The following is a 27089-nucleotide window of genomic DNA, read 5'->3' as shown; positions in this document are numbered from 1 at the left end:
TTATCTGTATGCAAAAGAGGTCAACCAAAGAGCTTGAACTGATATTTTATTTATCAGTATCTCTAAAAAAAAGGAAAAAACAGCAGCAAACCCACCTACCGTATTCCCTCGATTCATTGAATTAATAGTTACAGAGATAAAATTTTCCTGGGGGTAAATACATAAATAATCCTCAAACAGAACAAGCAGAGAATTTACAACTTTCTCAGAAAGCACAAAACACCAGGCCACGGGGCAGTGGAACCAGAGGAATGCGGCTGGCCATCCCTCGCTGATAATTACATTCCAAAAGTGATTAACATGAGGCTGGTTGAGTGGTGTTACATTTCAGCATTACATGGACTGCTGCCTCTTCTCCAGGCACTTCTCAATATCATCCAATACTTGGACAGCTGCTTTAGGAATACGAGTCCCTGGACCGAACACATTGGTAACGCCGGCTTTATACAGGAAGTCATAATCCTGTGCAGAAAGAAATGTGAGATCTTTAGTTAATAGTGCAACAGAAAATTGACTTTCACTGAGACTATATGTGCTGGGCCTGAGAAAACATGCATCAACTCCCCAAGAGAGGCAGCAGAGCATCAAGGGAAATGGCAAAAAAATAGTAATTGGAGGAATAAAGAAATACTAAAAAGCATCTACAAGAAAGGTCTTATTAGTTTATCATCAGACTAATGTCAGAAGTCAACTGCATGCGACCCTGAACGACCTAATCTGAAGTTGATCTAACTTCCAGTTTTGAAAATGCTGCTTTGAACAAGGGTTTGGAATAAGTGACTGACTGCTAGTGGTCTCTTGAAATCTAAGTAACTCTGATTATTTGATCGGCCTGAAATTCCAAAGTGATGAGAGAAGCAAGGACGTAATCTCTCTTACTTCTAACATAGGATATTCTACACCTCTTTCAGCTACAGGCCAGTAGCATCCTACTGGACAGAACACACTTTGTCTCTTAGAAAAATCCTAGGAGTTTTATTGGTTCATTCTAAAAGTCTGTCCTTCCTGAACACTTACCTGACTGGTAAAGTCAGGGAAAAGGGAGTAAAAAGAAAATTGTATGCAAAATCAGTTTGACTCTCTCTAGACAGGAGACAAACCTGAAGGTGTCACAGCCAGGCAAATTCTGGATGAGCTAAAGAAAATTTTAGGAGGAAGGCACAGATCTGACTGTGAAAGAATCCAACATGCTTAGGAGAAATAGTTAATGAGAGGGACTAAGCCTGATGACAGAGAACATGAGAAGCAGCAAACTAGAGAATGAGATGTGCAGCCTTCAGCTGCTCTGATCAGCCGTATCTCTTAGTCACTGTGCCTCTTCAGAACTATTACTGAAAGTCATAAATTCTCTTCAGATGGGAGCTAGCCTTTACCAGTACTATACAAGGTACTGGTAATTGAAACTAACAGAACATGAAAAACACTTCCCCGAGGCTAGTCTCTTTACAGCAGAACTTAATATTCCATCCAACAAACAATGTAAGTTAAACCAGGACACGGCGTACAGAAAGCTCTATCAATGAGACGTGACAGCTCTGCGACCTTCCTGCAGATCTGTGCTGAACCTGGTGATGGTCCCCAGCGGCCTTCAGCGCTGTAAATCACCTCTGACATTCAGAGTACCTAAGAAATAGCTAAAACCAGCAAAGGTGGAAATGATACCGATGCATACCTGAGGTGGGATGACACCTCCACATATGACAAGAATGTCTGGGCGGCCAAGGGCATCGAGTTCTTTGATGAGTTCGGGCACAAGTGTTTTATGACCTGCTGCCAGTGTGCTCACACCAACACAGTGTACGTCCGCATCAACGGCCTGCTGGGCCACTTCACGAGGGGTCTGTATGAAAGGGGATTGCACGACAAGTAACAGTCATCATCACTGCATTTGAAAGACAAGGGATTGAACACTGCTCAGTCGGTCATACCTGAAAGAGGGGACCTATGTCCACATCAAAGCCAATGTCTGCAAATCCCGTAGCAATAACTTTAGCTCCTCTGTCGTGGCCGTCTTGACCCATCTTTGCAACCAGTATTCGGGGCCTGCGCCCTTCACGATCCATGAACTTGGTGACTCTGATTGAAAACATGTATTATTATATCACTGTTAGCCACTGAGATTCACTAGAAGCATTTCCACAGATTTAAAATAGAAGCACTGGCTGCAACTGCAGCATAATTTCTGTTCATCAAATATGAATGAAAAGATCTTCCAAGTCATCATTTGCTTATGTAGCTGGCATACTGCTTTAATATTCGTGTTATATGATTACTAATCCGTTTCTTGTATTTACTATTCTGAACAATAAAATATTCTTTTCTGAAGAAAACCACTCCACTGCTTTTCCACTTTGCAACAGAAAAAAAAATACTGCATTCTCTGAGGATTTAATGAGCTGAATAACCATGAACTTAAGCTCAATTCTTAGACTTTAAGAATAATTATAAACATCTATTTGAAAAGGTTGAAGTATGGCACAAGACATGCTGTACCCTAGCACATCACTATTTGGGAGCACAAGTCAGAGCAGAAAAAGATTACTACATCTTCCATTCCACGCCTCATTCCAGTGCCTCCCTTCTGTTTAGTGACAGTTCAGATTTCTGTTGAATTACAAGTGACTGTGTAACCACAACCTCTGAGATTAATCTGTCACTTTAGCTCTCATTATCCATATACTGCCAGTATCTGACCTTGAGTGGGAAGCGAAGACAACTGTTTCTCAGAAACATTACTAAAAGGAGTTTTTTAATATTGGTTATGCTGTTCTCAGTGTTCTTTCAAATGATGGAGCTGTATGGACTTGGTGCATCTCAAAACCAAATGCTGACTCGACTGGGTTACTCACTGTAGGAATCCATTGGTTTAAGTTTGGGGAAAAGAATGACTCAAGACAAAGCATTTATCAGCACAGATTTAAACAGCCTCAGTAGATGGTGCTAGGAAAAAAAAAAGCACCATGTAAGAGCAATAAATAAAGAACTTCCACATCTTAAAAGTGAATTATATCATCAGAGCTGAGGGAAGCAGACTAACAAATCTACTTGAGGATCTAGAGGAGTTGGGCCTGCCTTCTCTATTCCTAAGGACTGTTAAGAATATCAATCACGTAGGTATCTGCATTAATTTGGAAAGTCTTACAATTCTCTCTGTATTGTTTTCCATTCCATATTTTTATTTTCTTATTTACCCACCCATAGGCTCGGTCCCAACAACAGCAGTTCTTTGGTGCTCCAAGACCACCTAAGGCAGTACAACCCAAGGCTTGAGTTAAGAGAGGGGCAGGTGTAAAATTCCACTTTTGAAGGCCTGTGCAAAAGTGACTTGTAGCAAAGCTAGCTTCACTACCATGTACACAAGCTGGCTCATAGGAGCTTGGACATAAAGGCAGATACAAAAAGAAAGCTACTTCTTGATTCTCAAGGAACCAGTTCAGCTTCATGTAAAGGCTTAATTGTAAATACCTAAATTCAAAATAAACATTTGAAATAAGAGAAAACTGTGTAATCTGCCAGCTTCAAATCAGGCTAAACATCACCACTGTGAAGCCATCCGTGAATTCCCTTTCAAGAGATCCCATAACTCTTCAATGTATAAGACCCAACAGAGCAGGGACTTGCAAGCATCGACCCATATTACATCACCACCCATTGCAACCAGTCAGTCTCTGCACCCAGGAGGACAGCAGCAAAGGCAGAAGCTGCCAAAAGGCCCAAACACTCAATGTTTTCACACACTGCCATCTTCTGATGTTTTCTCCCTAGTGATATGACTGTGTAACAACCACAGACAGGAAGTTTTATGCTGACATCCAGGCAGATTTCAGCCTTACAATTCTAAGAACAGTAAAGAAAGAAGATGCAGGGACGATTTGAGGGCAGCTCAAAACCAGGTTTTACAAATAGGAATAACTGGAAATATTTGTAGAGATGACTATTACACAGTCTTCAGACAAAGCAATGCAGCCTATGGGGATTTCAGACAGTGTTTCTCAGCTTCTCAACCCTTCTCAAACCTAAGGCTGCCTCATCTGTTTCAACAAAATCCTCAAACCATAAAACCATCTCAGTGTTAGAAGTTGAATTAAACGTTGACTCTTGTCCTGTTGCACTTATTTTTTCTTATCTTCCTTACTGGCTTACAGGTATGGGAATGCCCATGCAGGTGGTTGTTTTGCTATGGGGAATGCTTTTTTAAGGCACAGCAGCACGTACACCTAATGTGGGTCTGTGTTTGGCTCCCTGCGAAGCCCTTCTCACCTATTGATAGCATGAAGGATTTCATCGCTCTCCCCAAACTCCTGTCGGTAAGCTCCGCTCACCATTCGGTCACTGGCTTTATGCTCCCCGAACACCTTCTTCATTGCATCTGTTATTTCTCCAACGGTGCACCTAGGATGCAGAAACAAAGTATTAATGCCATCAGGAGGCTTAGGTGGAAACAGAATACAGAAATAACTGGCAGCAGCCCAACTGTTTGCCTTGCCGCAGGAGCAAAATCAATTACACTCGCTTCCCCTGTGGCCCTACAACTCTGGAAATCTGACTTACATCTCACTAATAGAACTTGCCAGAGCATTTTTAAGAAAACACTGTTTTGCTGATGTGAGAAGTGACTTTACATACGACAGGGCAGCTGGGACTGTTAGATGGCAAAATACTGCAGCAAATTAAAGCAGACTGCAACCTAAGCTGTTTACTGGAATTTGTTTGTCTTGACCTTGCTGCTTATGTTTTAGTACTTCTTTACTTATCTGCTTCCAGCATAGCTATTTTATTGACTGAGACGCAGAAGAAGCTGGGAAAATCCATTTCCATGCAAGTGACAAGCTTTGTTTGCTACTTGAGACACCGTGCATGTTAGAGATAATACACATTCTACTGCTGTAGCACAATTGCCAGGAGCAAACCAGGCTGTACTGCCTTCTCATGCGAACACAAGAAGTAACAGCTTCTGTTACAAAGCATTTAAAAATCTGATGCTTAATGGATTCCACCTTTCCGTGTAAAATCTCTCAGGCAGAATTGTGGCAAAAAGACAACGCTGTGTTCTAGTAACAAGTGAGCCCACAACCAAATACTGAATCTACTTAGAAGGGAAAAGCAGCTCGTCTGTGGAGGAAGAGCAGTTCACCCAGCAGCTCCATCACAACAAACTTCTTACCTGTGGTATGAAATTAATTGGGAGCTGGCACTGTATGCCAGTACCCACTGAGCTCCTGATGAAATATTTCATCAAAACAGTCAGTAAAAATATGTTATCTTTGGGTAGGAAAAGACTGAAATATTTGCACAAAGAGATGATTGTAACTCGCTGTACACTTTGTCAAAGTGAAAGGAAGGCAAACTGTACTCTTACAGAACACTTTGAAAGCGTAATCACAGATAAAGAGACCTAATCCATTTGACTACTGCTAAGCATCTTTCAAGCCTGTGGAATTCATATTTTCTCCTGTCATAACTAAAGGCTACTCTTAGGTGAAATTAGGTATTCTAAAGGTTTTAATACAAATCACTCAAAGGACACGAGGACAAGATGCAACTTCTTGTCCATATGCTTTAACCAGAGGATGACCAAATGAACTGCACTCGGGTTTCCTTTTGCTGTCTGCACTTTGAGTAGGTTCTGTGTGATTCCTGCCTTACACAGTCTGCCACACATCCATACAACAGATGGATTTTTGCTGTATTAACTGGATCCTTTGGCATCTGTAAGTTTACAGATGAACTGGACGTAGACTGGTACTCTCTTTGAATTTATTTTATTATCAATGCTGTAGAGAGCATTAGCTATAAAGCAACCTGTCCATGAGTGCATCCGAGCCTGCTGACATCACTACGTAATACTCTTCATTTTCACAGCACCTGTGGGATCTCAGAAAGCTTAGCAAGTACTACCTGTGTTACACTGGTTTTTGTTTTTCAGAATATCTAAATAATCTCGTTAATCTTACTGTGGTCTGATATTAATTAGAAAAAAAATAGAAAAACAGACTGCATAAGCATTACATGAAGTGGCTTCCTCAAGGTTGAGCAGCAAGTTTGCAGCAGACTGATAAATACAACCTGGAAAGAGTGACTCACTCTTAGAGTGCTAGACATCACAGACTGCAGCTTGACATAGATACATATCCTGCATAAACACAGGCAACTTACTCCTGTGAAAACACTGCCTGAAGGCTTACCGTGGCACAACATACCATTTTCTCTAGAACATAACAAATCTTGTTCCTTCTCTTCTTTTGCAAAAGCACTGTGTTAAGTATAGCTTCCATTTTCAACCGAAGAGCAGCACAGGTAAGCATACTTGTGTTGTGCTTTTCTGTTCTTTCTATGCAGAAAAGCAAATGAAAGTTTCAAGTGAAAAAGAAATGGACCAGTTTTACTGAAGTGTCACCTGGTGGCTGGAGTTAAATGGGCACTGCACAAGAAAACAAGATACATTTCTTTCTTCTGCAAATGCTGCTTCTGAAATCTCCTTAGGGTATTTTGAACATTCTGCTTCAAGTCTCTGCAACCCTTAAAATTCCAAGTTCTTAATTAATAATACTTTTGCCTTTCAACTATTTGGCCCACTATTTGCCAGTAAACAGTTATTTTTAAATCTCTGCTTCGTTCATTGTCATGTTGCACTGGTGGCTGCCATCTATGCATCCACAGCAGACAATGTATTTACATACACTGTTAGCTGCATCCTATGAACTTCTGCACTTTTCAGAATTATTGTTGGCCACCTGTGCTGTTATCAGAGCCCTCAACTTCCCAGAGATTCTCAGGGGATTTCCAAACCAAAGGAGCTTGGCAATTCAGCAAGGAAATCTTGAAAAAATCTCCTCCCATGTTGCCCTTAATAGAAGAACTCCTTGCACCGTTCACAGTACTCACAATGCTCTTCCAGATAGTTGTCATAGAATCTCAGAATGTTTTGCATTGAAAGGGACCTTTAAAACCATCCAGTTCCAACCCCTCTGCTCTAGGCAGGGACACCTCCCTCTAGACCAGTTGCTCACAGCCCCTTTATCAGATGCCATAATGAAGTCATTCTGTGGCCACATCCCATACTTAGCCTACATGGCTCCAGGGCAGGGACAAATTTTGTTCCGTGTTTGCAACTTACAAAGCGGAGCAGCAGTCCATGAATGCTTTTACAAATAATAAAAACAAGGTCACTAAGGATAGAAACTAGCAGGTAATTTGTCAGTTTTGGTACAGAAGACATGAATTCCTGGTAAATCCAATGCTATCCTCCAGTGACCTCTACAATTCCAAGTCAGGAAGAGGTAGACATGCTGCTGCATCGGTGTCATGACAAGCTGTCCGTGGGACAAAACGTATTCAAAGAGTGGCTGTTAGTCTTCAAGAAAAGAGAATGAAGAAATCTGAGAGCAAACAAGAGGGCATCCCAAAAATGAGCGATTTTGGCTTGTTCATTTCTAGGGCATTTAGTTAATTGAGGAACAGACATATGCTATATTTGAGAGACTGATGTTTACTTTGAAGCAGAAAATAGCCTTAAAAGCATCTTAGGTGAAAAAAATCCATCTTCCACTGGACTCTAAAAGATGCCTCACTGCTCTGCTCAAGAGGATCTTTTACTCTGCTGTTTGTCTAAGGAAACTTATTCTTCTTCAAAGATAAAAATGTTTTCACACCTAGCTCTGGTGCAGGGAAAGATGAAGCAACAGACCATGTTAAGATTGTGCACATCCCTTTTCACACCTCAGACACTTCTCAAGGTCCCTGACCTACAAAATGGCAGGGCGGCCGAAAAAGGCAGCTGCATCCTGAAACTGCTAAGAGTCTGAGACTGAAACAACACAGCTTGTGTGTACAACATCATTTCAGATGAGATACTTTGTATCCCCATTGTTCTTTAGTGGAAATTCAAGCGTAGCTTTAAGAGATTGTAAAATGTAACAGTCTATCTTACCATGTCATTCATACAACCTTCCTCATTTACTTTCATTTCCAAAATAAAACCCAAAAGATTTTGAGACCAACCTCACGGACACCATACCCAAGAATGATGAAAATGAACAGTTTTTAAACAGCAGTTGGATTTTCACCCTCACCCCTAATACCTTGAACGTGCTGCTTCCACAGCAAGAGCCAGAATATTGCCTTCCCCCGTCGCTGCACACTGTGTTAGAGCATCGAGGCATCGCTGAGCTGCTGCTGGGTCTCTGCTAGCCTTCACCTGAAGTGCAGAAGAAAAATATTCAGTCTGAGTAAGAAACGTTACGTGCTTTCAATGCATAACACTGCATAGCTATTTTCTTTCTCGGTTTCAGAGAATGTTAAGTTCTCAGTCTTGAGATTCCTATCCTCGTGAGACTATCGGAAAGGCAATGATTAAAATGAAGTGAACAAAATTCAAACAAAAATGGTTTCATTACTACTTCATTTCCTGAGGCATTTCCATCAGTCTCTCCTGAAGTTAACGAACGGAAATCCAGCTTCTCCACTAAAGACTGGAGTAGATCCTAAGAAACTTGAGGGTCATGTTTTTGGGAAGCCACGTTTCCTGTAATATTTACTCACGTTCTATCTGCAATTGTAATAGCCTTCATTTTTAAGAAGGTATTTCTCACCTTATTAATCTTCTCAATCTGCTTGTTGCGGACTGAAGAATTATCAATAGCCAGAACTTCGACTGTCTCCTCTTTTTCTAGCTGATATTTATTTACTCCAACAATTACTTCAGAACCTATTTCCAGTAGAAACACCAAAAATTTAGAATATATGTGCAAACTACTGTGAAAAGACACAATATTTATACCAGAAAATTTTAAGTAATATGACACAGTGCTTTGCTTTATAACTATATACATTTCAAATACTTAAAAAAAAATATAGGAAGGACTTCAGTCTATTTTCCACGTTTTACTGTAAGAGATGATTATATGCATGAACATTCAACACAGTTAACACTGGGCAGAAAACAATTTGAAAGAGAATATTTATCTTGCAAACTCATTTAGTAGTGGCTCACTAATAAACATTTGCTATTTTTCTCTTTTTGAGTTCACTTAACTGATTCTTACAGAACTATACAAAGTGCTCGTCCTCTACACTGCTCTGCATTTACTGTTCTGATTTTAGTAGACAAATAAGTCAAGTTCCTATTAAGTCTACTCCACGTGAATTATAATTACCATGTTCAAAACCTTCATATTTCAGTTTTCAGCCAGTATGGACTTAGCAAGCATTTTATCTGCAGTGCTTCATAATGTTACTCCTCTTTTCAAAGCAAGATGAAGTCATTTATATTGGGAGAGGAAACATAGAATTGTATTGATCATTCTTTACTGGTCTTAGTTAAGACCTGCTTCAAATTCATGCTCGGAAAAGGTTCATATAATTCTATCTTGTTCAAGTTATCCCTGCAGACTTCAGAAATTGAATAGAGGTAATAAACATATATATATATACTCACACACGTTTATTACACATATGCATATGTGTACACACGTACATAATTGCACATATACACACACATACACTCATTGCTTGTGGTTATGGACCTATACATAAATAAAGAACTGTATCATCTCCTGATATGAAATGACTGCATTTTTCTGGTCTTCAGGAAAAATGGGCGCTTCTCAAGGAAACTGAGACACCTGCCCAGTTACATTCAACATCGCCATCTGCTGGCTGTCACAGTTTTACATTCAGGAACTGCAGTATAAATGGACTATCTTAAAAAGAAAGTGGAAAACATTTCCCTCCTTTTGCCTCCTTGCTCCCTACCGGAGTCAATCCTGGCTTGCCTTCGGGCTGCGCACTCTTCAATACGAAGCTTAGGAATTCCCTCAGCAACAGCTTTGGCCATTCCACCCATTTCTTCAATCTCCTCAATGAGCTGAGAAACGCAGAAGATTGAGAAAAAGAGGATTAGTAAGGTTCACAAAATGAGCTTTGCAGTTGCACTAGCGTCCAAATTCTAACTACGCCCAAACATACCGTCCTGCACTCCTAGCTCTCTGCATCTCTGACCAAGAGTTTTGGTATAGATTATGAGATATCTCAAAAACAAGACCATTTTTATTGCCAGAACTCCACGAATTCACAAGGCATGTTCAACCACAAACGCTTGTTGTTTCCCCTTCGTGAAGGACTAAAATTTGAGACCTTGATTCTGCACTGACTTTTGCCTGTCAGTTTAATGAACTAGAAAAAGCCAAGGCCGTTACCCAGATCCTGAAGGCAAGTGCTGTGTCATGGTCCAACTCTCATACAAAAGCCCATTCGACTCCAAAACACTGCACTCAAACTACCTACTAAGAATGGCCATCAGAACATGCTTGGCACTGTTTAGAAGCATCTTAGTTAACGCTGTCCTAAAAGACATCTGACAGCGCACCCCACTACACAGAGCAATCAGGGCTAGTGTTTGATCCCATATTAGTTTATTAATAGATTTTGGGATTTCGCACTTTTGCTAAAAGGCAGAATCACTGTTTAGCTGTAGGCTAAACACAGAGCCACCAGCTCAGGCTGCCCAGAGCCCCACCCAACTTGAATGCCTCCAGGGATGGGGCACCCACACTTCTCTGGGCAGCCTGTGCCACTGCCTCGCTGCCTTCTGAGTAAAACATTTCCTCCTAACATCTAACCTAAATCTCCCCTCTTTTAGCTTAAAACCATTCCACCTGGTCCTACCACTATCTGCCCACGTAATAAGCTGGTCTCCTCCTGCTTACAAGCTCCCTACAAGTACTGGAAGGCTGCAATGAGGTCTGCCCAGAGCCATCTCTTCTCCAGGCTGAACACACCGAGCTCTCCCAACCTTTCTTCACAGGAGATGTGCTCCAGCCCTCTGAGCATCTTTGCCCAAACATTTCTGGAACTCCAGCAGGCTTAGTGCCATGACCACTGCCCTGGGGAGCCTGTTCCACATGCACCTAAGTAGGCTGGTTTGACCCTTTCTTCTTCAGACCCCCTCTTTTTGTTGCTGTAGTTTTGGTTTTCTTTCCCCTTTAAACTTACAAAGAAAGCATAGATTCTATTAAATTAGGAGTCTTCAGAGGACAAGATAATTTTTATTATCTCTTCTACAACGGAATATTTCCTTTCTAGACGCAGTCTGTGGAAATGCTAAAGTGTCTCTCTAAACACTGTACTTTTATAACGTTCATCTACAAAAAAAAAATCACTGAAGCTTAAGTGTTAAGCAATTCCTCCTTAAGAAGTTACCAAGATACGAAACAGTCGTCTCTCAAAAAATTTTATAGCTAAAATGCTCCCACAAAACATAAAAGAGCATGCAAACCGACCTTCAAAGCAGCTTCATAGACATCATTGGTGAGGCACTCCATCAGGTAAGATCCCCCCCAGGGGTCTGCCACTTTTGGGATGCCTGACTCCTCCTGTATTATGATCTGCGTATTGCGAGCAATGCGAGCGCTCTTCACGGTAGGCAAACCCAAAGCTTCATCAAATGAATTTGTATGCAAAGACTGGGTGCCTCCAAACACTGCAGCCATTGCTTCAATCGTAGTACGAATAACATTGTTAAAGGGATCCTGGAAGGAAGAGGAAAGCTCTAATGGTCAAAGCTTTTGCCACAGGGCTGAGGCGTATTGGTTTCATGTATGCTGCTGCATAGAAATGAATGCAAGATTCCCAATAGAAGAACTGTAATCACCAACAAAAGCTGAAGAAGAAAGCAGTCGATAGAAGACATGCAATGAAATTGATATATCACTCAACAGTATTTCAGGCAAAGAGATTAATCAACAAAGCAAGCCAGAATTATCTGTGTATGAGGATACTGGTCACAATAATAAAGCAAAGGCGAATTTATATTTAGTTGTGTTACAAATAACTTCATTAATCCAAAGTGGAGATGATGGAAGAGGTGGGATTCCTCCACCCCAGAATTCCTGAAGTCTCAGAGCACATTTGGCAGACAGGTCACTAGTCAAGATCTACTCTGGAGCCAAACGTGCTCAGTATTTTCACTAATGATAGTATTACACAAACGTAGGAGTTACTGTTGAAATTTGCTTGTAGCACAAAATTGAAAGATATCTAAGGGAGAATAGGGATATTAACCAAAACAAATGGATAATCTGGAGTGCGACATATAAAAAGAAAGTCAGCACTACAAAATGCAATTTTAGCATGTAGGTGAAGATCTTTCTCTGCTTTTTTTTTTCAGACATTTCAATAGCTGAGTTGTGTGCAGGAGCCTTCAGAGTAAAACAACTATCATGATCTTCAGAGAAGGGCAACTGGGCAACCTGTGTCCTAAGACAGTGAAGATTCACTCAATGCAGGTGCCTGTAACAGCCCTCTTGAAGATAAACCCCATAAGAACATATTTTAATTAGGAAATAGAGACCAGTTTCTAACCTGCTCAGTGAGTGACCAGCCTGAAGTCTGACAATGAGCTCTCAGCAGCAGAGATTTGGGATCCTTGGGCTTGAACATTTTCTCTATCAAGTGAGCCCACAGCTTCCTCCCTGCTCGAAGCTTAGCTATTTCCATATAGAAATTCATGCCAATTCCCCAGAAGAAGGACAGTCTGTAATAAGAGTACACGAGCAGGATAAAATAAACCAGTGTAAAAACTCAATTTCAGTAAAGGACGAGACCTATAGCACGGCCCCCAGTTAATTTAATTTTACAGATTTACGTGAGATGATGGGAATGTTCCTGGACACTGATGCCATTTGCTACAGAAGACACACATCTATGCCCATAGGTGGTCTTAACTTTGAAACAAGGCAACTGCAGGCAAACTGCCAGGGACTATGGCTTCTGGAACTGCTAAGATGTGCCCATGGTCTGTGGGGGAGCCCAAGGGGAAGAAGTGTTCCAGCAGGTCACTAATACACGATCCTGGAGGCAATCTGTTTCTGTGGCTATCACTCACAAATGACTTATGACCAGAACACATTACAGATTATAAATATGCTTTCATCCTTCTTCTTCTGACCACTTTATTCCAAATCCAACATCAGCTTAATGCTGATGTACAGACTGATTAATCTACTTTTTTTTTTTATTTATAACTTCTAAGATTCATAAAAGCAAATATGCATAAAGCCAATAAAACTCATGATACTAAAAGTGCACTGAATTTGTTACTGTAACAAATTGCCAAAGCCTCTCACAGCACCTCCATCACCAGAAACCTCCATCAGCAGTCTGACAATGAGGCTCTCTCTTTGTCTGCACGATCCACTTTGTTTTTGTCAAAGATCTTGGAAACAGAGTTTAATTCACAAGACAATGACAGTGCAACAGGCTTCATGAACTCACTGCATAGTTAGGGAACGTGTAAATCAGGATAACTAGGTCACTGAAACTCACAGTTTGGCAGTAACTAAACAACTTCATCATCTTCTGGAGAAAATGAAATGACATGTTTCAGAAACACACAGTTGTAAGATGCTTGAAATAACTTCCACTTTGCCAAACATATGTTTTTTTCCCAAATATTTCTAAATTATGCTAGGTAACAAAAGATTCAACAATAGCGTAAGAGCTCTTGATACATTCTGCAGTCCTCAAGCTACAACTGCATCAGAATCTCTTTCAATAACTGCTAAGAGACCCTTTTTGTGATTCAGAATCCAACTATTACAACAGGCCTGGGCAAAGCCTGGGCTTGTGAATTAGTTTTATTCATTCTGTTAAAACAGATGTAGTCTAAGTGGCTGTTGGACCAGCTAAGCATTCTTTTTGTTTTGTTTTTCGTTACAAAGTGTCAATGGTAGGAAAACATATTCTCAATAAGAGCCTTGCAAATATTACTTGCACATGTAGAAATCCTGAAGAACATTAAACTCTAAGGATTTTACCAAAAATGAGTTTTGTGATTAGCTCACCTTGGTGCAAATTCATCGATGGTAAGGCCAGCTTTCAGTCCAGTTCTGCAGTATTCCAAGCCATCTGCTATAGTATAAGCTAATTCCAGAATGGCATCAGCTCCTGCCTCTTGCATATGGTATCCACTGATGGAAATGGAATTGAATTTTGGCATATACTGCAAAAATAAAAGACAAAAGTGTATGACAGCAGAAGGGAGGGGGAAACCTGATGTGCTAACAACACTCACAAATAATCCACTATTTGTAGACTGCGAATACAACACATTAAATGTTCTTTGCAGATGTTTATTTCACATACTTCCACATGCTTTTACTATTCTTCACTATGAAGTTATTACTCTTCATTAACACACTCTTCCTCGGGGTGTCCCAGCTTTCCAATGAAAATGGAACTCACACAACAACTGGTAGCACCAAACTTCCTGGCATAAGTCCGGGGCTTCACTCCTTTCATTATCTGCCTCTCATGCTTTATTTCACAGCGCAAGGCCTTCAAGATTTTCCACCTCCTTGCTCCAGTTTACAGCTGAATAATGCTTCTGAACTACGTGGCTTCTTCCTCTCTGCAACAGAAAGCCTCCCTACTCCCCGTCTCCGAGCTTCCTGCCACCCTTTCAGGCTTGTCTGAATTTGATTTTGATTTGAATTTACTTAATCCTAAAAATTATACATGACTGTAAACGACTTGGGACCTTAACTTGTCTTCCCATCTTCTTCCCCAACTGCACCTTTGTTCACTACGACAGGTCTTCCCATTTTCCGCTTTGTTCTGCAAAGTTCCTTATAAATAGTTAACTGGGTATAAAACATGAAGTAAATACACTTAAACAACGAGTACCTTTGAGGTGTACTGGAAGATGTCAGCAATAATCCGCATTGATGGTTCTGGAGGGAAAATGTAGGTATTTCGGACCATGAACTCCTTCAGTATGTCATTTTGGATTGTCCCTGTCAGCTTGGCCTGAGGCACTCCCTGTTCTTCCCCGGTTACAATGAATGTTGCCAGCACGGGAATGACTGCTCCATTCATTGTCATAGAAACTGACATTTTCTCCAAAGGAATTCCATCAAAGAGGATTTTGGTGTCTTCCACCGTATCAATGGCAACTCCAGCCATTCCAACATCGCCTCGGACTCGTGGATTATCTGAATCATAGCCACGATGGGTGGCTAAATCAAAAGCAACAGACAACCCCTGCTGGCCAGCTGAGTGCAGAAAAGAAAACAAAACAAAGAAAAAAAAGAAAAAAAAAAGATGCAGAAGCATTAAACAGCTGCATTAGAACTGGATCTAATTTTATTAAGTTTATTTTCCACCATTCACGTTGCGCAATAAACCCATTTTTTGCTGCTTCCCGCTCAGATTTCTCCAAAGTCACCTAATACGTGGTAAATTTAAACTTGAAAAGGTTTAGCTGACCAAAAAACAATTACAGTCTTTCCATCTCAGCCACATCATCAGCTTACTGTGCTTAACACGTTACCGAGGCACAAGTTATAAATGTGTATACACAGCATTTGCATACAGAAACACTGCTGAGCTGGAAACACAAGTGTGATAAACCACATCACATTAACTTCTCTTTACCACAAAAATGAATACAGACCATTACCATGGCTTGAACGACGTATGCTGAGTATTCCTTACGAGAAATGATGCATCACTAAATCTGCAGTGAGAGAAAATTATCCATGTAGAGCAGGGAACCAGTCAGTTAGAGCTCTGTTGCTGAGACGTGAAAGCAGCACCTGAAACTCTGCCAATCCCAGACATCCATCCTCTCATCAGCACTGCTGCTCCTGAACTAACCACACCTAACTCCTTTGCAAAGCAGCTTCTTATCATCTGCAGAACTCTTAGCCCGCAGGTACCAGCTACTACAGCACTCCTGGTTAACTGAGCAATGCTCCCATTTAACCCTTCTGTAGCAACTTGCAACTGTACAAGAGAGTAGATTGAGAACAGCCTTTGAAATGTTTGTTTGCATGTGTATGTTCTTAATTTACTGAGACTTTTACAAGTGGAAAATACCTAAAACTGCTTTTGCAAAGCAAAGCCCTCTGCAGAAATATTGGGGAAACTGCTCTCAAGAAATGCAAATACCAATCTTTTATGAAGCTGGCCTTACTAGTACACTGTGAATGACACTATGCCTATGTATTTATGTGACTTTATTTATAAAACTGACAGCATGAGATGGGAACCAGTATGCACGAATTTCAGAAACCTAAGTGACAAAGCTCAGATTTTTTTTTTTCTCTACAAGCTTCTACATGATCACAAAACAAGAGCGAAGTGTTCCACCATCTCTCTACTCTTTGGACCCTGGGATGCTGCCAAATTTTGTCAGAATCAAGGCAGAACAGCTAAAGATGGCGTTTAACATGTCGATCTTCCCATCTCAATAGTAAAATGAAGCAAGGAGAGTTTCAGAAATGACCCAGTTTACCAGTTTTAAGGAAACACAGTACCACTGGGAAAAACCCGGCAGATATCAAAACCCACAAGGCTTCATAATCACATCTGACATACAATTCTTCGTGGGGATCTTTCCCATTGCTTAGCTTGGTTACGCTGTCTCCCAGCACAGCTGTCTTACCTTTAATGTTGTCCTTGTAGAACTTGTTGCTCTCCTCCACGGTGCTGAAGCCAGCATATTGGCGGATGGTCCATGGCCTGTACGTATACATGGTTGGGTAGGGCCCTCGAGTGAAAGGTTTCACTCCTGGCAGCTCCTCAGGGAGCTCTTCCGTGTCCCTTTTGGAGTACAAGGGCTTGATGTCGATCCCCTCTGGGGTACGCCAAATCAAATCCTTTGGATTCTTGCCTTTCAGCTGCTTTTCAGCAAGGGCAGCCCACTCAGGGTGCAGTGGCTGACGGTGCAGCGAACGCCGTGCGAGCCTGCAGGCTGGAAGCTGCGCTGGCCAAATGCAACGGCAGGACTGCAGGCGCAGAAGAGCATCCTTGGTTCTCAGCATGCTTGCCCCAGTGGTTGGCCAGTATGGCGTGAGCTGAAGGGATTAAAATGACGTATTTTACATTATCGTATAAGTCTGACACGGGAGAAGTGAGCGTGACAGCTCAAGCAAGTTGCTAACGCCAGAACCAGTTATGCAGGAATAAACAGAAGTGTATTATTCACTTGCTCATTTGACATCCCCTTCCCTTGCCTTTCAACCAGACAATGCAAAAAAAGAGCTAAGGAAAAATCCTACACGTTCCTCCAGCAAGAGAAGACATTCCTGCAACTCATCTACAGCCACACATGAAACGCATAACTTATTTCAGCCCCTAATCAACACCATCATTAACCAGCCACTGAAAGTGATAGCGTCATAGAATCATTAAGGTTGGGAAAGACCTCTAAGATTACCGAGTCCAACCCATCACCACCATGCCCATTAAACCATGCCCCTCAGTGCCACATCTACATGGTTCTTGAACACCTCCAGGGACAGTAACTGCACCACTTTCCTGCGCAGCCTCTTCCAATGCATTCCCACTCTTCTGGAGAATAAATTCTTCCTGATATCCAACCTTAATCTCCCCTGGCACAACCTGAGGCCATTAACTTTTGTGCCATTACTGTAACCTGGGAGCAGAAGCTGACCCCCACCTTGCCACAATCTCCTTTCAGGGAGTTGTACAGAGCGATAAGGTCTCCCCTGAATCTCCCCTTCTCCAGATGAAACAACCCCAGTTCCCTCAGCTGTTCCCCATAAGACTTGTGCTCCAGACCCCTCACAGCAATGTTGCCTTTCTCTGGAACTGCTCCAGGGCCTCCGTGTATTTCTAGCAGTGAGAAGCTCAACAGTGAATGCAGAACTCGATGTGCGGCCTCACCAGTGCCGAGTACAGAGGGAAAATGCAATGTCAGTGCAATGCACTAAGACTGCATGCCTAACTGCCTTCTCTTCCCCTCTGATCTACAAATTCCTTAATATCAGAGGGACCCTCAGAATCAAAGAGGCACTCTGAAGAGAGGATGCTGTCAGAAAATGGCTGGCATATCAACACTTTGGAAAAGGTGGTTTGGGCTAGACGAAAATCACAGCCACACTAGGAAAGAAAACAGCAGCAAAACGCAGTAGCTAAGAACATAGAAATTGCAGAGCTCTTCCCACCACAGGTGACAATGAGATGAGAATCACAGAATCTCCCAAGCTGGAAGGGACCCATAAGGATCACTGAGTCCAACCCTCAGCTCCACACAGCACCACCCAAAAATCATATTGTACGTCTGAGAGTGGTATCCCAATGCTCCCAGAGCTCTGGCAGCTCGGGGCTGTGCCCACTCCCCTCTGGGGCAGAACCTTTCCCTGATATCCAACATGATATCATATCCTGTGTCGCATCTCCATGCCATTCCCCCACGTTCTACCGCTAGTCACTGGAAAGACTGGGGATAAACTCATTAACCCCCCCCCCAGTGTCGTAACCTCTTCCATCTCAGCCCCGTGTTCCCCCATCCCTACAGCTTCTTGCAAAACCAAAATCCCACAGCTTGGCTCCGGGGCCAGCCACTCTCCCGTCTGCCTCATCACAGCCGCCTGGAAACACGTTTCCTCACACACAGCTGCCCCTCACGGGGGGGGGAGGGGGGAGCGGCAGACACCACAAAGCCCCGCTTGCCCCCGCGGCCGGGCCCTCCGCTCCCACAGCCCTAACTACAAACACACACCCCCTCGATAGCCAATAGGGGCGGGGACCCTGACTTGAGGCCTCCCTGAGGCCTCCCGGCTCTGTCCAGCAGAGAACGATAGAGCTGGAGGGATTAGGACCGACCCCAGAGCCGCCCCAGCGCTGACAACCCCTCTACCTGCTGGCATTCCCCTCACGGCGCCCACCGTTCTCGCAGCACCGCGCATGCGCGTCCAGCAGCACCGCGCATGCGCGGCTTCCCGCCTTGCTCCCGCCCTTCTACGCGGAGGGCGGTGGCGCGCAGTGCGCGTGCGCCCGGTTGCGCGCGGGGGATACGGTTTGCTAACGGCTCGGCGGGCTGACGCGAATCGGCGGTGGTGGTGGTGGTGGGAGCGTTGAGCAAGCGGCGGGGTGGTGAGTCTCTGGGCAGGGTGAGGCGGTGGAGGGGTCGCTTGGAGGTTCCTGCTGTGTTTTCCGGCATAGACTCGGGGCAACGGGGCGGGTTCAGTTAAAGACTACAGCTCCCAGCATGCTTTTCGCTCGGCGGGTGTGCGCCGCAGCTGCCGCGGGCCCCGGTGCATGCTGGGAGTTGTAGTCTGCACAGAGGTAACGTTGGCCGTGCCTTCCTACGTAACTCGCGGCTGAGCCGTGCTCCTTTCAGGGACTGAACAAGGGGCAACGGGCTCCCGTTGGAGCAGAGGAAGCTCCATGTGAGTGCGAGGAAAACCTCCTCGCTGTGAGTGTGGCAGAGCACTGGAACATGCCTGTTGGTTGTAACAGCCTGTTTCCTCTTGTTCCATGCGGCTTGCAGACCATGAAGCGCCGCCGTGCATCTTCCAGTGAAAAGGGAGAGGTCACCGATGAGGAAACAGTGAGAAAACCCACCAAGTCACATAACCAGCAGCGACCTACCGGCCAAGAGAAGGGAATGGGGGAAGAAGGAAGAAAAAAAGCTCAAAAAAGAAAGGTGAATCGTTCTTTTGGGTAAAGCGAGTTAGTAAGGTAACCGAAGAAAGAAAGAAAGGGATTTTTGCCTGCCTTTCTGGCGTAATTGATAATGAATCCCTCATTAACGTTAGTCCTCGTGAGGAAATGCTCATATGGACATTGGCCAAGGCCATGGGGTTCAACGTTTTGGCTTGCCTGGGCTGCACCGAGTGAAGAAGAATTGTCTTTGGCTGCATATAAAATACATATAGAATCATAGAATCATAGAATTAGCTAGGTTGGAAAAGAACTACAAGATCACCTAGTCCAACCATCCACCTACCACCAATAGCTTGCATTCACTCTTCCGTCTCTATGAATGCTCAGCAAGTGTCGATGAATGTCAGTGGGTGCCATTTTTTTCTGCATGGAGGAATTCAGTGGCACGCCTTTGCTTCATCTATGCTTCCCTGTCAGACACCATTCTGTCAGTCTGTCTGTGTGTACTGGGATATTGGTGGGGAGGTTCAACCTCTACTGCCATCCCACCGACATCTGCGTCTGACATCGTGGGCCAACGTAATAAAACAAGAGGCACTACTTTCGGAGCAGCCTTTCTATGTAATATAATTAATGTATATAAATAAAAACTTCTTTTTTTTTTTTTTAACTTTTATTCAAACACAAAAAGGGAGCAACAAAACTAAACCCAGAGGGATATGTGACCTTGTTTTTGTGACACTAATGCATCAGGCAGGTTCAATGGCAGTGGTTGCCGTTCTTAGTGAGCTCTCAAGGTGTTCGTCAGAGATTTTTTTGATGAAATTTTACTCTTCCTGTGCTTCATCCTTGAAATCAGTTGTCCACAAATGTGCGTACTGCCAAAAAGTGATGACGTGAATAAGGCATGACTGTGGATTGAGGGATATCTCTCTCTTGAAAGATAGGGCTTATGAAAGTCTGATAAAGAGACATGATCTGATTTTTGATCAGATATGCAACCCTATACCTCCCATTTGAAAATCTGCAGATAATACATCTATGTTAACTAAAATGGAATTGCAAATATACCAAAAAATTGATGATTTATTTCATCCATCTTGAAACCTGTTCTCAAATTCCTGTGTCAGAATGGAAAGCGTGGCTGCGTATCTTTCTCTGTTCACAGGACTGAATTTAGCCAGTGTATGAAAAAGCATAAAATTATTTGCCATCACTTGAGTTAACACAGCCCTGGTTAGCCAAAAATACTGTGTATTGCATGAGCCATCCTTCAAACAGGAGGAACTAAGAAGAATGAGTTGCTTTCCTTAACTTGCTTGAGATTAATTACAGTGTTATGGTTCAGGAAGCTTTTTTTGTAGCATGGAAGTGCTTTCACGTTTTATAGCAGGTTTCTGGTAGTAAATGAATGATTGCCCTGTAAAGGATGTTTCAAAATTACAACATTTATGGTAAATTTTTCTTTTCAGCATATCGCTCGGACAGTCGAAAGGAGAGATGAGGAACATGAGGACTCTTCCTCTGCAGGTCAGGTTGTGTTCTTTCCTTATTTTTGACTCATACAAATATAGTGCTGGTAGTAACTACTGTGTTGAAGTCATGGGTGTTTAAGGTATGTCATTGAAATAAGCTGGAGGGTTTTTTCTGAACAGTAACAGTGCATATTTGCAGTACAATCTTAGTATAGGAAGGAAGTTTTTTCTATTTTGTGCTTGTTAAAGAACTTGTGACTTGCAAGTAATAAGCCCTACGTAATGTGGATGGATTTGATGTGACGTTTTTCTGAGATGGAAAGATATGAGCCATTACATCTTTGATTACTATGTGAGCAAGCTGTTTATCAAAATTTGGCAATTTCTTTTCCTTTCTACCTTTGTGTTATCAGGCGAAAAAGGTCATTCAAAAAAAGTGAAGCTATCCAGTGCTAAGCTAGCATCGTGGCAACCGCTCTCAGAGAGCAGCAGGAAGTTTCTGGAAAGTGTAATGAACTCAGGAATACTGTAAGTGCCAAATATCCTGGTGATTCTTTTTTGCTTTCACAAGGAATAGACTAAAAATCATAATACTGCCTAGGTCAGGAAAGCTTTGGAGCTCTTTTGAGTGATATAGCTGGCTAGATATGTTTTACCTGGTATAGGATCACTTAGTTTTGGAAAGACCATTGTGGTCAGGTCCACCATCACCTAACACTACCAAGTCCACCACTAAGCCATGTCCCTAGGTGCCCCATCCACATATCTCTTAAATATGTCCAGGGTTGGGTGCTCTACCACCTCACTGGGCAGACTGTTCCAATGCCTAGCCACCCTCTCCATGAAAAAAACTCTTCCTGGTACCCAATCTAAACCTCCCCTGGTGCAACTGGGGTCTGTTGGCTTATGTTTTATCACTTCTCACCTGAGAAAAGAGACTGACACCCAACTCGCTCCAACCTCCTTCCAGGGAGTTGAAGAGATCTCCCATCAGCCTCCTCCAGACTGAACAACTCTACTTCCCTTAGCCTCTCTTCACATGTCTTGCTTTCTAGTTCCTCCACCTGCTTCATTGCCATTCTCTGCGCATGCTGAAGGCAACTCAGTATTTTCCTTATAGTGAGGGGCTGAAAACTGGACGCAGTGCTTGAGATATGGTCTCACTTGTGCTGAATACAGAGGGACAGTCAATTCCTAGTACTGCTGGCTACTGTTTCTGATGAAAACCAGGACACCATTGGCCTTCTTGGCCACCTGGGCTCACTGCTCGTATTCATGTGGCTGTTGACCAAAACCCCCACGTCCTTGTCTACCAGAAAATGTATGATGTAACACTTTGTCTGAAGCTGGAAGTTTTCATCTGACTGTTTTCATTTGTCCAGATGTGTTCTTCATGTTTTCAGGCTTTCTGATGAAAATGTTGCCTTTCTTTTCTTTCCAGATCTATTTTGTGCCAACAAAATAAGGAGAAAGAAGATGTTCAGAAACACCTCAATTTGCTGGCAGAAAGGTAAGAAATCATAATTTGGGGTCTGATCATCTGGTTTACTGTACCTGTGGTACGATGGCAGTCAAGATGATCTGCTCCATGACTTTCCCTGCCCCTGACGTCACACTGACAGGCCTGTAATTCTCCAGATCCTCTTTTGTGCCCTTCTTGTAGACAGGCATCACATTTGCTAACCCGCACTTAATGAATTTTAGAATTCCGCTTTGGAAAATAATTTAAGGCAGCTTTTCTTCCTGTTTTGATCCTTTTACTTAATTGGTAGCAATTGTGTTAAATTGAGTTTTATTTCTCCCCAGAGAAGTCATTAGTTAATTTTCTTTTTGTTTTGCTAAAAACTCCAAACAAGTCATTCTTTCTTCTTTTTTTAATGAAGGATGCTGAGAACCTTCAAGACCCTAAAGGTACCCTCAGGGAAGCTGAGCAACCTGAACAACATCCTGAGCCTTCAAGTGGCACAGAAACAAATGCTTGAGATGAACGAAACAGCTTTGGTGGAATTGCAGGTATGAAATGCGCAGAAGGGAAGGAGATAAGTTTTAAGTTCCTGCTGTTCCTTAGTATGCTGTAACACAGTAGAAGGACTGCTGGCTATGGCTGTGCTGCTGTGGAGGTGCAGTCTGTTTGTCATTGTCACCCCCCTTTGCTGCAGCACAGAGTATCGTTCAGTTTGAATTTCCAGTATCTTGACTGATGCTTTGGAGGAGAGACAGTAAGCCCTCAATGATTTGCCAAGTACTGATGAAGGTGGAACATCTTAAAGCATCTTTAAGTTCAATTGCTGTTCTGTTTCGTTTTTTTTTTTTTCCTGTTCTTCAGGACAGTTTATGTTGGGATTTTTAAGCATTTTATTGCCTACAGAAGTCTTGTCATCTCTAAAGTAGATGTTCTGTTTTTGTTTACATTTCATCTTAGGAAGAAATAAATGAAGCTGAGAAATCAGCAGAACATACAGAAGAAACTATACAGAGACTGCAGCATGACATCCAGGTGCTCAAGAATGAGTTAGAGGTAGAAGAAAAAAAGGCCAGGAAGGTAATGACAGTAGGTCTTCCAGGAGAAGCTGTTCTAAGAGCTAGCAGAGCCCAGCTGTTTTGCAGAGAATGTTGTATAAGGAAGGCCTCATCTGCCTTTGGGAACGTACCTGTTCAGTTTTTCAACTTGAGTTGCAAAATAAAAAAAACCTCAGTTCTTTAGAAGTTGGGGAATGACAGTTTATTTTCCTATTTGTCTGCCTGATATTTGTTTGTACTTATTTGTTTTATTTATTTTTTCCCTTCTAGCTGTTCCGGGAAGGTGACACTAAAGAACTCCACCTTCCAGAACTCCCCAAACGCAGCTTACAGGCACCCACTTTGCAGGTGAGCATGGAGTATATTTTCAGAGGCAGTTTGATGAAGAGAAGGAAGGCATCAGAAAGTTCTTCTATCACTTAACTGGTGCCAGAAAGGCCAATCTAGCTGAACGATTTTTGATTGTTCTTTCTTTTTGTTCAGAACATATCATTGTGTTTTAGAAACAGAACATAGCCCTAGAAAACATGCCACCTAAAGGCATACCTGTCTTGTCCTTAGAACCCTATGGTCCTAGGGAGCATGTAATCATTTTGGAAGCATATCTATGGATGGAAAGGAAGCCTGTCTCATTCTGTGCCTTTGAATCTCTCTTTTATTTTTAGCTGTATCTAAATACAGCTATGCAGCATGAAAGCGTGATGGAGTGAAACTCCTTTTGGACTCAACGTAATCAGTTTTTATTGCCTATTATTCTTTCTTTTCAGGAAGAAATTTTGATGGTAAAAAATCAGAAGGGTCTTTTAGAGGATATGAACACTATTCAGCAGTCAGCTGATATGAGGAATATGTTGACCTTCATTGAAAAGATCTATGAGAAGGTGGACTTCATTTGAGGAAGATGAAATGTTTGGAGTCTTCTCTGAAACAAGAGGACTTAAGCCAGCGTGCTCTGTGGTACAGTGGGACACTGGTCATGGAAATGGCGTTTTGTTCCTAATGGCTTTACTGTTGTCCTGCCCAATATAAAACGAGGTGTAAATTTGCATCTGCATTTTATTTTTTGGACCTGTTATGGCTTTTAATGTTGAAATCTGTTGTCTTAGGAGAAGGGAGGGAGGAAGGCAGTGCCTGTGTTTACTTAGGTAATTTTATACAGTGAAGTAACCTATTGTATTTGGTCTTTTTGTATTTCATCTGTAAATTGTTGAAAGCATACCTCTTAAACTAACACTTATTTTGGGATTAAGTCCTCTTTAAACCTGAAATATAGTACAAATATGTTTATCTCATGCTCAGTTGCAAGTCTCCTTATCAACTTTTTATTAAAAAAAAAACAAACAAACATAAAGAAGCCTCCATGGCAGGAGATCAAAATTCCTGTCAAATTGATAGAAATAATTCATTTCTATTTACATTTTCATATTCACTGCCTCTAAAAATACATTCATACATTGTTTATCCTCACGGTTGGAGAGAGCAGATGAGAAAATTAGAGCAAATTTCTAAATTGCAAGTTGTGTACTCACCTCATTTAATTAACTGCCAGTTCTTTTCCAGCTTTAGAGAAAGAAAATGAAGTCAAACGTCCATTTTCACATGCACTTTCATCTCCTGTGTTTTTTCCAGGGTAGAGTTTCTACCTTAAATGGTTGAGTTATTAAATAGTGCTTTCTGTAGCCAAACTGTCAGCTGGATCATAGTGCTCTTTGCATTGACTTACCACACAGATGCTTGTTCTGTTGCTTGCAAGCTCTTAACGAAACATGAGATGATCATCTCATATTTCCTTCTTCTACACTTACGAGAAGGAAAACCAGGTTATACTTATAGATATTTCTAATTATTTATTCAAGCTTTGGATCACTCTGCTAGGGGAGTGCTTACTGACATGACTGTACGTTGTTTATAAGATACTGTAAATTTTAATGAGAGGACTCTCTCCTCATTTCCCTGATGCAGGAGAAGGGTCTGACAATAATGATGAAACTTGTAAAAGCTTTGCAATCTTATCCTTTCTGTCCTGTTTCCTGCTTTGGTTGCAGAATATCCTGAGTCGCTTCTGTGACACCTGGAAGTAACTGAAACTTCAGTTTCACAAATATTGGCTTTGGGTAGGTGAACTACAAGCCTCAGATTTGTTGAGATACTGCAGGAATATCAATCCACGTTCCATATCAGCTCTACCTTGTGCTCAAATAAAGCATCTTTCTGCATGCTCTGGCTAATGACATTTTAATGTTACTTCTATAGATTCTGCTTTGTGTTATAAGTTACCAAGTCCTGGTCAAAATGGCAATGCAGGTTAGTATTGTCAAGGTCAACTGGCGCTGAATGAAAACTCAGGGCAGATGGAGGTGTCACCTCAACTGATGCTTGGTTAGCTTGATTGTTATTCTCTCTAACTTCAAATTTATTATTATGTTTTGGAAGTACAAGCTACGAGACAGAACAGCTAAGTGTTCAGGTGGTTTGTCAGTGCAATGCTTATTTCTAATCCAGAAATATTTCCAGATATAGAGTTATAAGAGCTGTCCTTGCATAAATGTAGCCATAAACTCAAATACATGTCAGTGTTGCCCTTAGGTATGCTTACGTGTGTACTGACACAGTGCAGTGGTGATGTAGAGGCAATTTTCTCCTTCAGCATGGTGAGAAAACATGAGTGGGAGCTTTAAGAAAGGCAAATATGATCGGAGAATGGGGTATTCTGTTTTTTTTTAATTTCTACCTTTGCTGAGTGAATGCATGAAACAGTGGGAGAGCTTGATCCTGATGGATGCTGGAAGATGTTTTCATAACTAAACACCTGGGTCATGAGCTGGGCAGTCTGAGCTTCAGCAGGTTGCTTTGTTAACAGTCCTCCTCTCTGACCTGAGGGGCAGGTCGCCTCTGTGTGTTGGTCAGTGCCTTGGTTTATTCATCCTTCGTTCTGCTGGGGACTGAGAGCTGATCAGTGGTGGCTATGGGGCTATAGCAATCATCCCATCTGTGATGAGCATGTTTCTGTTAGTATATACTTTTGTTTGGGAAAAACTCTCTTTGCAATAGCAATTCCGTAAGCTTTTTGTTTTGCTCTGTCAACAGAAGAGTCGGGAAAAGCAAGAAGCACACAGAGAACTTTCTCCTACTCTTGGTGAGGGAAAAATCCCCTGTGCACTTCATGGTGATGGCTCAGCAAACAGCGATGTTCTTTGCAACAGCACAAGGGCAAAGGGCCCTGACATGTCTGGATGGCAGCCCTGAGCCATGAATACTGCTCAGCTCCCACTCTGCCTGCTGGGAGAGAGCAAAGGGGGAGGCGTGAAGCAGGATTGACCTGGAGTTACATTTGCTCTTGGTCAATTTTCGCTTCCTTTCACTGTCACCAGGAGGTGGGAGCCTTCTGCCAGCTGGAATTTGCAGACGGTGTTGATGCAATATTTGATAGCCAGTTAGAAGGTGTATTACAAAAGCAACAAATGTTTGCTGTCCGGACTAAGGTCAACTTGGATTAAGATATTTCCTGAGCAGTGATCTTGTACATCAAGTAAACAACTGTTATTTCTTCTCTGTCTGTGGTAGACATGTAGGATACATCTATATTAATGAAAGAAATGTACAGGGCTGTAGTGTTGCAAGTCTTCCACCATTGCAGGAGATCATTAGCCACTTTACAGATGCAAGTGTCGTGTGGTGGAG

The 27089-nt window shown here is 42.3% G+C and overlaps 2 protein-coding genes across 6 annotated transcripts; one reads left to right on the top strand and one right to left on the bottom strand.

Moving 5' to 3' along the window:
• Positions 34–18757, bottom strand: MUT (methylmalonyl-CoA mutase). Of its 3 annotated transcripts, none has more exons than XM_021389400.1 (13): positions 18561–18728; positions 16445–16856; positions 14683–15050; positions 13842–13999; positions 12361–12532; positions 11280–11528; positions 9754–9865; positions 8592–8707; positions 8082–8197; positions 4261–4392; positions 1929–2076; positions 1673–1840; positions 34–462 (listed from the first exon to the last, which is right to left on the bottom strand). In XM_021389400.1, exons 1-13 carry the CDS (start codon positions 18711–18713, stop codon positions 334–336), a joined length of 2433 nt encoding a protein of 810 aa, XP_021245075.1. In that variant the 5' UTR covers positions 18714–18728; the 3' UTR covers positions 34–333. The 3 variants fall into 3 exon arrangements, with proteins under 3 accessions (XP_021245075.1, XP_021245073.1, XP_021245074.1); XM_021389398.1 differs by having other exon boundaries at positions 18693–18728; XM_021389399.1 differs by having other exon boundaries at positions 328–462; positions 18665–18757.
• CENPQ (centromere protein Q) lies at positions 18749–25624 on the top strand. Of its 3 annotated transcripts, XR_002436264.1 has the most exons (10): positions 18749–18900; positions 19298–19453; positions 20886–20943; positions 21302–21416; positions 22330–22398; positions 22772–22901; positions 23311–23430; positions 23679–23756; positions 24176–24365; positions 25454–25624. XR_002436264.1 is itself a non-coding variant. In XM_021389411.1 (9 exons), the coding sequence occupies exons 2-9, from the start codon at positions 19301–19303 to the stop codon at positions 24302–24304; spliced, it is 852 nt and encodes a 283-aa protein (XP_021245086.1). In that variant the 5' UTR covers positions 18749–18900; positions 19298–19300; the 3' UTR covers positions 24305–25624. The 3 variants fall into 3 exon arrangements, 2 of the variants coding, with proteins under 2 accessions (XP_021245086.1, XP_021245087.1); XM_021389411.1 differs by having other exon boundaries at positions 24176–25624; XM_021389412.1 differs by lacking the exon at positions 18749–18900 and adding an exon at positions 19089–19196 and having other exon boundaries at positions 24176–25624.

Source organism: Numida meleagris, chromosome 3 (assembly GCF_002078875.1).
Source record: "Numida meleagris isolate 19003 breed g44 Domestic line chromosome 3, NumMel1.0, whole genome shotgun sequence".
Lineage (NCBI taxonomy): Eukaryota > Metazoa > Chordata > Aves > Galliformes > Numididae > Numida > Numida meleagris.
This window is presented reverse-complemented; position numbering and strand designations above follow the sequence as displayed.

Excerpts from the sequence above, each read along its gene's own strand:
- MUT (XM_021389400.1), bottom strand. The coding sequence starts at position 18,713 with ATGCGCGGTGCTGCGAGAACGGTGGGCGCCGTGAGGGGAATGCCAGCA. Across the intron at positions 9,866-11,279 it reads TCTATGAAGCTGCTTTGAAG|CTCATTGAGGAGATTGAAGA; the intron begins GTCGGTTTGCAT and ends TGCGTTTCTCAG. Across the intron at positions 1,841-1,928 it reads ACATAGGTCCCCTCTTTCAG|ACCCCTCGTGAAGTGGCCCA; the intron begins GTATGACCGACT and ends CCTTTCATACAG.
- CENPQ (XM_021389411.1), top strand. The coding sequence starts at position 19,301 with ATGAAGCGCCGCCGTGCATCTTCCAGTGAAAAGGGAGAGGTCACCGAT. Across the intron at positions 21,417-22,329 it reads GTAATGAACTCAGGAATACT|ATCTATTTTGTGCCAACAAA; the intron begins GTAAGTGCCAAA and ends TTTTCTTTCCAG. Across the intron at positions 23,757-24,175 it reads TACAGGCACCCACTTTGCAG|GAAGAAATTTTGATGGTAAA; the intron begins GTGAGCATGGAG and ends CTTTCTTTTCAG.